Source organism: Elephantulus edwardii, unplaced genomic scaffold (genome assembly GCF_000299155.1).
Source record: "Elephantulus edwardii isolate Elephantulus edwardi_28Jun2011 unplaced genomic scaffold, EleEdw1.0 scaffold00044, whole genome shotgun sequence".
Classification (NCBI taxonomy): Eukaryota; Metazoa; Chordata; class Mammalia; order Macroscelidea; family Macroscelididae; genus Elephantulus; species Elephantulus edwardii.
The window spans coordinates 10,690,315-10,702,512 of NW_006399794.1; the positions used below are offsets into that span (position 1 = coordinate 10,690,315).

Consider the following 12,198-nt stretch of genomic DNA (forward strand, 5'->3'; position numbering starts at 1 on the left):
TCACTGAGTTGTGATTTTCACAGCAAGATTGTATATTTTTAATTCTTTTCCTCCATTTCTCTTCAGTTTTGTTGATAATTAGGTGTTTAACTTGGATAAATTTGTTTTCTTTTTGTAAACCATACTTTCTTTACCAGTAAAATGTGAACTCCATCAACTTTCACCTCTGTAATGTTTTCCCCATCCTTCTTATTTACTATAATTATTTGAAAACTTAGCAAACATTTTAGTTCTCTAAAATAAGTTAAATATATCAAAACAAAAAGAAGACATAGATTTAAAACAACAGCTGTCTTAAAGCAAAGATAGGAAAAGGCTATTTTTATAGAAGTAGGGAAAAAATACACTGACCAAGTTTGGGGAAATCTAAACTAGAAGTTTATAAAAGGTATACTCAAGAAGTTTTTGAAAAGTTGTTTTCTGATTCATCACAAGTGCAGGTCCGCTGGTGGTGTATGTAGATGTGGAGGGAAGAGATGATTTAATGATTTTAGAGAAGAAAACTAATCACCCAATGATTACAAAATATACAGAATAAGCTTTGATTCTTTGCTAAAGGAAGAGAATCTGTTTCACTTTCACCAGCTGCAAAGAAGTCTGACAAACAAAAATAAACAACTCCCCCTAATATTATTATCATCATTGAATAAAAAGGAGAACTTTTTATTCTAAATAATGATAAGAAAAAGCACATATTTTGCTCTCTAAACTCTTTATATTTTGATCTCTTTTACTACTCCTATGACCTCTGATGGCACTGTCTGTAGCACGCTGCATTGTTGACTAAAACACTTTCAACCTCTGGTGGTTCAAATCCATTAGGGGTTCCTCAGGAGAACAATGAGAAGTCTCCTGTCATTAAGATTTACAGTCTTGAAAATCCAAAAGAGGTTCACTAAGTTGGCATCAATTCAATGGCAGTGGCAATGAGTTTGGCTTGATTTGAGTAAAGAAGGAGGTATTATTGTTGCTGCTGTACTCTATATGAAAAATGCTGTACCTGAAGATTAGGGGTGTAATTTAGTCAGAATGCTAGTCAACAACAGATATTAAGTGTGAACATAGAATGAATAGAGTCCATGATTTTAAAATTGACTATCCCCTTAATCAGATTTATTGCAATCAATTGATGAAGATAGTTTACGTGTTTTATTATTAAAAACTTTTTAAAGTTCCATGCGTCCTGATTGCCAACAGTTTCTAAAGTCAAATGAATTTAAAGACAATATGGCCATGTCTTCCAGAGTTTTACTGAGTCCCCTAGGGGGAGGCTTTCAGAGTGCACCATGTTCTATGAAAGATTAGTATGTGAGTTTCTTAGCAGTAGAAGTTTGCCAGATGGCCTTGATCCTATTAAAAGGATTCAGGAGAGCCCTGTACATTTTACTTTCTTTTAAGCAACATTGATTATCCCCCAAAGAACCCTCCTTGTTGATCCAACTTAGATTACAATTGACTACAAATTACAAATATAATACCTTTTATCATTAGAAGAGGCTGTCTGAAGTTCTTAAATAGAAAATAATTCTGAGGTTACACATAGGCTGAAGTGATATGAAAGCTGGTTATGGTGCAACGTAAGGATAGGTATAATACCAGATATTTCTATCTCTGCCTTAGGTACAAGATTTATTGCCTTAATTAGGGTCTTAATCATAAGGATTTTGATAAATGACTTTCTGTTGGAAGAATTAATAATTCATATTTAATATTGAATTTGTTTTATTTATGCCATTGCATTCTGGATCAGAAGTTTTTAATATATTGATTAGAAAATAAGGGGGAAAGACAGAAAAGAAATTTAGCTAATGGATTGGCACTATAGTGTTTCTTTTCATCTTTATTATTATGGTTATTGTCTTTGCTTTAAAGTATATCTGTTAGCTATTTGCTATTCTTCATCTTCTCCCATCAAAAAACATTCCTTTCTGTGGTTACTGTAATGTTTTAACTGTATAAGACTAATTTATACTTAAGGGGGTCATTTTTTCCTGAGAAGTGGATGCGACTGCAAAGAAACCTCTTTGAGTTGCATTTGCAGAGATTTAATCCTTCTTACATTCTCTGCCTTCATGTAAAAAATTAAAAAGGCTACATGCCTAGGGAAGTAATATTCTAATATAATTTTAACCTCTGTCACTGTATCTTTAGGGAACATACCATCAGGATCCCACAACCTCCTTCACAGGTCTATGTCACATTGGCTTCATGGCAGATTTTAACTACTCCCACTTTCAACACCTTTACTTTATCTTAACTGGAATTCCAGGGCTTGAGCAAAAGTATTACTGGATGGCATTCCCATTGGGAGCTATATATTTCATTGCTTTATTTGGTAATGGCATCATTATTGCTACCATCAAGTCTGAGTCATCTCTGCATATCCCTATGTACTACTTTCTGTGTATGCTGGCATTGGCGGACATGGGACTTGCTCTCTGTACTTTACCCTCAATGCTAGGCATATTTTGGTTTAACTACAAGTATATTGCCTTTGATGCCTGCCTAGTTCAAATGTACTTCATCCACACATTCTCTGCTATTGAATCAGGTGTACTGGTAGCCATGGCCTTTGATCGTGTTGTAGCAATCTGGAATCCTCTTAGATACAGCACCATCCTAACCAATGGTGTTGTCTGCAAAACTGGGACTGTAATCTTGACTCGAGCAATCTGTGTGGTCTTTCCAGTGCCATTTCTCATCAAGAGGCTACCTTTCTACCGCTCCAACATCCTCTCCCACTCCTTTTGCCTCCATCAAGATGTCATGCGCCTTGCCTGTGCCAGCACCCGCGTCAACAGTCTCTATGGACTCATTGCTGTCATCTTCACTAAGGGTTCTGACTCCCTTTCCATCCTTCTCTCCTATGTGTTTATACTCAGAACTGTAATGGCTATTGCATCAGGGGAGGGACGGCTGAAGGCACTCAACACTTGTGTTTCACATATTTGTGCTGTACTCATCTTCTATGTGCCACTCATTGGAGTGTCTGTCATTCACCGATTTGGAAAGCATCTTTCCCCACTGACTCATGCCCTGATGGCTAATGCCTACCTACTTGTACCCCCTGTGCTTAACCCCATAGTCTACACTGTGAAAACCAAAGAGATACGAAGGAAGATAATTCAAATATTTGTTCGTACCAAGGTGACTGCAGAGGGTTAATGCCAGCCAATTTGGAAAAAGAATAAACTATTCTGTAAATTCTCAACTATGACTACAAGAAATAAAGTTTTATATTTTTCATATTTTCTGTGTAATTTGATTTTAGCAAAAGAAGATTCCCAGGTTACATACCACACTTTCCCTCTTCTGCATCAAATTGCTCTTTGTCTTATATGCAAATGATGACATCTACAAAAACTTTACAATACAGTGTTATGTAGTCTCAAGTTTCTCCCTTGATAAAGAACTATTGGAAGAAAGGAGTATGATTAATTACATTTTTAATAACTCCTTTAAAAATCCAGATAATAAATTGTCTATCTTTTAGTTCAGGAATTACGAGCACCTTCAATTAGAAACAGGGTATAAGCATAATTAAAATGATATATGGGCCAGAAAAGCAAAAACTTTTAGGATTAAGAAAATTATTATATTTAAAAAAAAGAATATTATTATATTTAGAATAATACAATCAACTATATTGTATAATTTGGGAATGAAGAGTGAAGAAGGAAACTTGACTCTTTCACATGAGGTCTGTGTGTCTGTCACAGTAAACTTCCCTACCCAGTTCATTCACTGTTTTCTTATTTTAAAATATAAGAAGGACATAATGCTTGGGAGAGGGGAGGAACAGTATAGGAGAGGAGTACCCTCGATGAGATGGATAGACTCAGTGACTGGGATAGTGGGTGGGGTTGTGTCAGTGGCAATAAATTTGGCAGAGGATAGAGTTGGGTTCAAAGCTGTTGTATATAGGATCACTATGAGACACAGGTGACTAGACAACACATAACAATAATAACAACATCACTTGATATCCAGTATTGTTGTGAAATGAAACTATAAAGAGCTATGCAACTATGATACATGTTCAAGAATATTCAAAGTACAAAATTTTTTAAAAAACCCACAGATTATCTATTAACAAATGTCAATATTTATTTGGCAATTAGCCAATATCATAAAAAGAGTGTTACTGATTGATTAAAAATGAATATTTTAAAAGCATGAAGCAGTTAATTTGTTGGACAAGGATCATCCAAGTAAATTTTCTGTAGAATTTTGACTAAACTCAACCATTGCTGTCTAGCCAGAATCAAGTCATAGTTGACCCTTCAGCAGCTTTCTGAGATTGTACATCATATAAATGGACATTACTCATCATTCTCCTATGGAGTTGCTGATGGATCCAAACTCCTAGAGAGGCTACACTTTTGGGTTAGCAGTGAAACTCTCTATGGACCACCAAAGCTCCCGAAGAATGTCATCTATTTTGTGGCAAACAGGTGAGACATGTGTGTGTGTGAGTGTATATATATGCACATACGGATGAGTACACAGCCTTTGCTTAGCAATCAACACACCACAGACTATACCACCAGTGTTCCTTATTTCTACCACTAAGGTCGTATTTTCCAACTATTGTGTGTGTTGTGTACCATCCAGTAAGAACTGACGCAGAGCTGATCCTCCAGTGGGTTTTCGTAGGCAGCTAATCACACAAGAGTGCTCATCTTTCTCTGTGGCTAATGGCCTCAAACTGCATGTCTTTGGAATTGCAGTGGAGCTTCTTGCCACTAGGCCACCAGAAATCCCAATTACCATCTTTTTTTTCTCTTTCTTTCCTTTTAGTTATAGTTAATGAAACATGACTGCATGTTTGACCAATTTCAGAACACAGAAGTTGAGACGTCTTCAATCTCTTCTTCTGTTTGAAACAAGAACAGCAATGATCATCCTCAGAAGTAAGGATCTCACATATTTGGGGCCCACTATTAGGAGGAGCCAGTTCCTGAAGAAAGACCTCATGCTTGGTAAAGTAGAATATCAGTGAAAAAGAATACCTTCAACAGGATAGATTGACACTGTGGCTTCAACAATGAGCTCAAGCACATCAACAATCATGAAGATGGTTCAAGATGAGCTAACAATTTGATGTCCCTATGAATTTGAATCAATTTAATAACTACAACAATGGGCAAAATTTTGATCCTTAAGAAAGTTTCAAAACAAAATGAAAAGGATATATCATGTCATTGTACCATGAAGAGAGCTGCTCAATTTCCAATCATTTCAAGAGGTTACATATTGTTGTTGTTGTTAGATTCTATCAAGTTGAGAATGACTCATAGTGACCCTATGAACAACAGTTCTGAATCCTGTCCTATCCTGTGCCATCCTCACACTCCCCAACACATTAAAGCGCATTGTGACAGTCATTGTGTAAATTCACCTGGTCAAAGGTCTTCTCTGCTTCACTGACACTCTATCTTTTCAAGCATCATGCAGCCCTCCAAAGAACAGTCCCTCCTAGCAACATGCCCAATATACATAAAATGAAGCCTCATCATCCATAGAGCACTTTGGCTGTACCCTCTACAGAATATATTTGTTCTTTTGACAGTCCGTGGAATGTTCACTGCTCTTCTCTGACACCTCAGCTCAAAGGCATCAATTCTTTCTCTGTCATCCTTATTCACTGCTGAGCTCTCATAGCAAGTGATCGAAAAGACTATGAGCCTGAAAAAGATACATCTTAGGCTTCAAACGGACATTATTATTTCTCAATAATTTGGAGAGGTCCCTAAATGCAGACTTTTCCAGTGCAGTACAACTCCTGATTTTCTGACTGCTGGTATCAAGAGTGTTAATTGTGGATCCAAGTAAGATGAAGTTGTTAACAGCTTCAGTCTTTTCTCCATCTATCATGATGCTGCTGCCTATTGGTCCAATGATAAGAATCTTATGTAACACCATGAAGAGCTAGTAGATTTTAAAATCATTTGAAGATGTTACATATTATCAAGCACTAATCATATTGAAGAGAAAATTAAAAGTGACACAGAAGGCAATGATGAACAAAAGACTTCAGAAATTAAAAAAAACATTAATCTTTTGATAGTGAAATACACTATTATAAGCACTCAGCCATCTACACCAAGAAATTCTTAAGTGTTTGTGATCTGGCCAAATTACTTAATCCATGTTTATGTTCATTCCAAACACAAATTATGTAACAGAATTTGGAACTTTGAGAACAATGTAATTAATATTATAAGCAAGTAAAATTATGCTACACATCATTCAAAATAAAGACCTGTCATTCAAAGTTAGATTCAGGAGAAAATGTGGAACAAGGAATATAGCTGCTGACATCAAATGAATCTTGGTTGGAGGCAGAGAATACCAGAATAATGATGCTTACCTGTGTCCCACTAACTATGCATAGTCATTTGGCCATGTCACTCTTAACAACATTGTGAAGAATTGAATAACATTGTAGGTAACATTGTAAAGAATGAGAATTTCATAATACTTAATTTTATTCATTTGGAACTTGAGCATAGACTAAGTGACAGTTTGAACAAAATAATAGCATAGTTCTTGGGAACTAAAATTGGGAAATATGTCTTAGAGTTGTATCCTTTCACTATACTTAATCAATCTGAATGCTCTATAGATAAAATATAGTGTCAGGATTGGGAGAATACTCATTTAAACCAGCAAGATACAGATGGCACAATCTTATCAGCTGAAAGGTAAGAGAACTTGAAACACTTAGTGATGAAAATCAAATATGCTAGCCTCAAATCTGTCAGTTTTATTTTAATATTAAGGGAAAAAAATCCCACAACTGAACCAGAAAAATAACATTATGATAGACAGAGAAAAATTAAGTTGTCAATTATTCAAGTTAGATCCAGAGAGGGGAGAGGGGAGAGGGGAGAGAAGGCAGCCATGTTCTTCCTGGTTGGCTCCTCCCAGGGTGTCTGTGACTTCTTTTTGCCAGAGAAGAGTATGGTGGTGAGAGCGCAGGTATTATGGCAAGCTTTTGGAGTCGAATGCTTTTTTTGGGCTTGTGTTCGATGCACAGAACTGCTCTGCTCCCCAGGAGCGAGGCAAGCCAGGCTTGGCCTAGGGTTTCAAAACTACGTGAGTAGCAGTCAATAAACAAGACAACATAAAGCACTGGGCAAATGTGTTGCAAAAGAACTCTTTAAAGTGTCAAAAGGCAATGACAATTCTTAGACACTAAATACATCTTACCAAAGTAGTGGTATTTTCATAATTCTATGATAGTTGGACAATGAATAAGAAAAACTGGAGAAGAATCCTTGCTATTTCAGCATATTGGTGAAAAATAGTGAGCATATTAGACATATTAGACTGCTGAGACAATGAACATACATATCTTAGAGTAAGTGCAGCCAGGAGGTTCCTTAGCAGTAAGAGAAGTGAAACTTCCTTTCTCATACTTTGGACATGATTTCAAGAGGTATCATACACTGTCATTGTTGATTGCAGTCAAGTTCAGGTCGACTCGGTAGCGACTCTGAACAAAAGACCCAATGTCTTTCCATAGCTACCGTTGTTTCTCCAAGTTCATAGAGTTTCCAGAGGCATGTGTTTAGGAAGTGGATGCCACTCTTGCTTCCCAACCTGTTTTACAACTGGCAGTCCCACCAAACACTGTCCACAATGGGAAATAATTATGGTATTTGATATCCCCATAGCACAAGGTTCAGCATCATAGCAAACCCAGGGTACTTCATACGGCACATTGACAAAGAGCGATGCACAAAGTGGAAGAGTGTTTCTCCAGATATAATAGCACTAGTCTCATTTAGCAGTGGTTAAGCGTTGTTGAGTTAAATATGACTCAGAGTAAGCTTTGCACAAAAGCTTCTTGTTCTAGGATTAATTTAATTTCTGTACATTTATAAGAGTTTTTGTAGAGTTTCCAGAGGCAACTTTTTTTTATGTGTTACCGTTCTTTTCCCCCCTCAAAAGTTGGTGGCTCTTGAGCCTTAGACTAAGGGTAAGGGTGGAGGCCTGCTTGAGGGTGTGGCTTTAAGATTGATGATGAGGCATGGGTCTGTGGGCTGGCCTGAGCCTGGGGCCTTGCAGTCTCTTTCCACTCTGGAAGTCGGCTGGTTCACTGGCTGACTGGTATCTTGATGGTGGTCTAGTCTTGATGGCAGTCAGGCAAGGGAAGGTGCTGGGGTCCTTTTTGTTGTGTGTTGTTGATCAAACACTAGAGAAGGGAATTACACTACTTAGTCAAGTATAAAGTAACTGCAAAAAATGGTGTGGGGGCAGTGATGTCTGACTGCCTTTAATGTCGCTAGCTGGATATTCAAAATCAACTGCAACAATCTAAGCCTGATTCCTTAGCAGATGAAACATGTCCTCCTGCTCCAAAAGTTTTTTTTTTTTCAAACTTGACACCAACTCTTTTACCTATGACATTTTGTACTCATTTACTGAATTCAAGAATTCATTGCAGTTGTCATACATATTTAGGGAAGCAACACGCTACAATTCAAGATAAAAAATTATTCAAGGCATAATTTTTTTTGTATCAGATGAGCCTCTATCAGCCTTGTCCAAAAGAAGACCTTTTTCGGGTCCTTGGGCTCATGGCTCTGATCTATGGTCTGCTCAGGCAAGTGTTAAAGAGCTCTTTTATCTCTGCTGGTTAAAAGCCAAGTGACAGACACCCCACTTTGCCAGTAAACCTCACGCTCAAATGTTATAGTAATATTGCTGCAAACCGCAACCCTTTGCACAATGCCTGCAATAAATGAACATAAAGAGACAAACGCACACAGAAGACAAGACAGGACTGCCGCAAAGAAAAACACAGTCACACAGAAAGGACAAGATACCGCAGCCGCATGGCTCCGCGTTTGATGGATTTTTAAAGGGGTCTAAGCAATGATCTCATTTTTTAGGGTTTCCATAGAATCATAATAAACAGTGATCTCATACAGAAACAATAGAGCAAGGGAGAACATCCACTCTGTTCCTTGTGAAAGACGTTGCCTTTGACAAGAAAAGAATCGGGAGATCGAAACGCCTTAAGACATATGATTAATGGGAAGAGAGATCTTAGAGTTCTCAGCCTGTTTGTGGAACAGAGGATAAAGGTTTCTCTTTAATTATTAAACCAGAGAGTTACCTGTTTGCAGGCTGAACTCTCAATAACCCCGAAGCCCACTCACGTGCGAGCTGGGCTTCCAATAATGGGGTCCGGTCCTCCTCACAATATGAGTCAACAAACTGAGGCACCCTAAAAAAACATACTTTTGAATGTTTTTCATCAGCAATTCTCTGAAGTAATTTTTTACTTCTTGGGGTAAGCAGCCCACGCACTGTGTCTGACTCCACTGCCTTCAAAGCTGATGTTTCTCTGGGGCTTCTTTTCCTTAACTCTTGTCTTCTCTGTAATGCTACATACACTTCTGTCTCCTTGCTGGTGGTTGTTGTGTATCACTGAGTTGGAACTGACCCAAAGCAACCCTCCGGTGGGTTTTCAGAGGCAGTTAATAGCGCAGGAGGAGAATGCTCAGCCTTCTCCTTTGGAGCAGCTGGTGGATTCAAACCATGTGCTTCGGTATTGCAGCACAGCTTCTTGCCACTAGGCCACCAGAGCTCCCCTTCTAGAGGAGGCATTTTGAGCAGGACTTGGAATCCACAAGATGCACTATATACTCTTGGGTGTACATTCTTGATACTATTGAAAGACCTATATTCCATCCTTGGAATAATTAATTTTAAACCTTGCAGGACAAAACAACAATATCAACAACAACAAAATGACGAAAACTTTGTCAAATACCTACATTAGCATTCTATAGCTCTTATTTTCAGGATCCAGCATACATTGCTATGGTTCTTATTGTTTGTGGTCCATAACATGCCACAAGCCATTCATATCTACTTTATCTTACTCAGTCATTATTTGCAGCTGTTTATCTTCATTTTGAGTCATTTCAAATAAGTAAATTAGGGTCCTATGTTCACTAAAAGTTCTACTACATACAAGTTCTTTCCATCATATTTTGAGGGCCTTCTAAACTGTAGGCCTCATCTTTAGGTCTTACCAGTCAGAACAAGACTAGGGTCTGACTGTGGAACAGATCATTAATTTAAGTCATAAGAAATGAAAATAAGTCCATAGGAAACAAAACACAAATGTGAGCATATCAGACACAAATTTACAGATCATCTGAGCATATCACACACAAATTTACAGATCATAATGGGAATAAATCTGATACACTGTGGGAAAACATCAAGAATATCATATATAAATAAAGACAAATGTCAGAAGAGGTTGTGAAACTTACTCAAGAATCAGAGAAGTTAAAGGGAAAGTAAGAAATGATCAAGGAAGATTATAGAACAAAAGATCTGAAGTGGAAATTCAAGAAGATAAAGCAAACTATTAAAATGAAATTTGAAAAGGTCTGTAGTTAGACAATAAAAAAGGAAAAGAATATTCAACGTTTTTCAATCTCAAAGAAATATAGAAAGCATGTAAACCTTGAGTTACAATGTGAAGGGATTTATGGGGAAAATACTGAATGATGTAAGACGCTCCCAAAGAAGATAAGAATAATTCACAGAATCACTGTACCAAACATAATTGGTTGATATTCAGTCATTCCAAGAGGTACCATATGATCAAAAATCAATGAATGAAAGAAGCTTCAACTGCATTGAGGGAATTGGGGAAAAAAATTTTTTTTCCACAGAATACAAATTGAAGGTGTTTCAACTAACAGATACAACCTTGGTAGGCTCATTTATATATGCCAAGAAAATATTGAAGAGGTTCATAAGTGTCTCATTAAAAAAAAGAAAAGGTGATTGTACATAATTCAGATCTCATCCAACAATATTAATAATACTACTCCCAAGAAAAACCTTTCTATTGATTCTTCAAAAGTGTATGGAGGTGTACATTGACAGAAAATGTCTAGGAATTCAAAGTGGATTCAGAGGAGACAATGGAACAGTAGATACTATTGTTGACTTCACATAGACCTTGGCTGAGAGAATACCAGAAAGATGCTCCATTGTGTTTTAGAGATTATGCAAAAGCATTTGACCACATGGATCTTAATAAATTATGGCTAACATTAAGATGAATGAGAGTTAAAGAAAATTTAATTATCCTCAAATAGAACCTCTACATGGACTGAGGCATTTATTCAAACAAAATAATTGAGGCGAAAATAGTTTAGAAATATATTTGTTCAACTGGAAACTATGGCACTGAACAGAGTGATAGTGTATAAAAGGTAGAATAGCAATGTAGGACAATATAAATAATCAAACTAGTAATGAGGAGGTTTAAAATTGAGATGATATGAAATTGTATAGATTACCTCAGGGGCTCACTACTCACCTTTCACAAAATGTGGCTTTCCCAAATAAAGTCACACTTAAATATCTATTTATTATATTGTTGTGTGTTGTCAAGTTAGAGCAGGTCTTCAGAGGTAGTTACAAAGATATTCAAACTCAGATCATTTCCAGAGACTGTTAATCATGACTTCTCAAATCATAATGAGTTTAATGATGTAAGAGTGAAGTTGAGTTTAGGAGAAACTTAATTGAACCTGAATACCAGAGGATAAAATGTGGTCCAGAGGTGCGCGGAGGAAATCATCGAGTTTCCCATCTTGAAACTAAATGGTCGGACCATGGAGATTGAGTCTACCTTTCATATGTATGTCCAGCCTGTAGTCCATCCACAGCTTACCCCCTTCTGTACAGAGCTCACCGGGATTATTCAAGCCATGGTGGATGGTCAGCCAAGCCTGCAGCAAGTGCTGGAGAGGGTCGATGAGTGGATGGCGAAGGAAGGCCTCTTAGATCCAAACGTCAAGTCAATTTTTGTCACCTGTGGAGACTGGGACTTGAAAGTCATGCTCCCAGGCCAGTGCCAGTATTTGGGCTTGCCAGTAGCAGATTACTTCAAGCAGTGGATTAATCTGAAAAAGGCTTACAGCTTCGCCATGGGCTGCTGGCCCAAGAATGGACTTCTAGACATGAACAAGGGCCTCAGCCTGCAGCACGTAGGTCGGCCCCACAGTGGCATTGGTCAGTCCCTCTGCATATCCCCCCGGGCAGCTCGATGACTGCAAGAACATTGCCAACATCATGAAGACACTTGCCTATCGAGGTTTCATCTTCAAGCAGACATCTAAGCCATTCTGATTGGCCGAGGACGGGATG

The 12,198-nt window shown here is 37.6% G+C and overlaps 2 protein-coding genes across 2 annotated transcripts; both read left to right on the plus strand.

Moving 5' to 3' along the window:
• The first annotated feature begins 2,208 nt into the window (after positions 1 to 2,208).
• LOC102850966 (putative olfactory receptor 51H1-like) lies at positions 2,209 to 3,165 on the plus strand. Its single transcript, XM_006885498.1, has one exon. It carries the CDS (start codon positions 2,209 to 2,211, stop codon positions 3,163 to 3,165), a length of 957 nt encoding a protein of 318 aa, XP_006885560.1.
• Positions 3,166 to 11,624: 8,459 nt separating this feature from the next.
• LOC102851382 (ERI1 exoribonuclease 3-like) lies at positions 11,625 to 12,180 on the plus strand. The gene is made up of 2 exons (XM_006885499.1): positions 11,625 to 12,060; positions 12,095 to 12,180. Exons 1-2 carry the CDS (start codon positions 11,664 to 11,666, stop codon positions 12,178 to 12,180), a joined length of 483 nt encoding a protein of 160 aa, XP_006885561.1. The 5' UTR covers positions 11,625 to 11,663.
• The last annotated feature ends 18 nt before the right edge of the window (positions 12,181 to 12,198 follow it).

Bases quoted from the DNA above. Each gene is read 5' to 3' on its own strand.
- LOC102850966 (XM_006885498.1), top strand. From the start codon at position 2,209: ATGGCAGATTTTAACTACTCCCACTTTCAACACCTTTACTTTATCTTA.
- LOC102851382 (XM_006885499.1), top strand. From the start codon at position 11,664: ATGGAGATTGAGTCTACCTTTCATATGTATGTCCAGCCTGTAGTCCAT. The intron at 12,061-12,094 runs TTGGTCAGTCCC...CCCCCGGGCAGC, and splicing joins AGGTCGGCCCCACAGTGGCA to TCGATGACTGCAAGAACATT.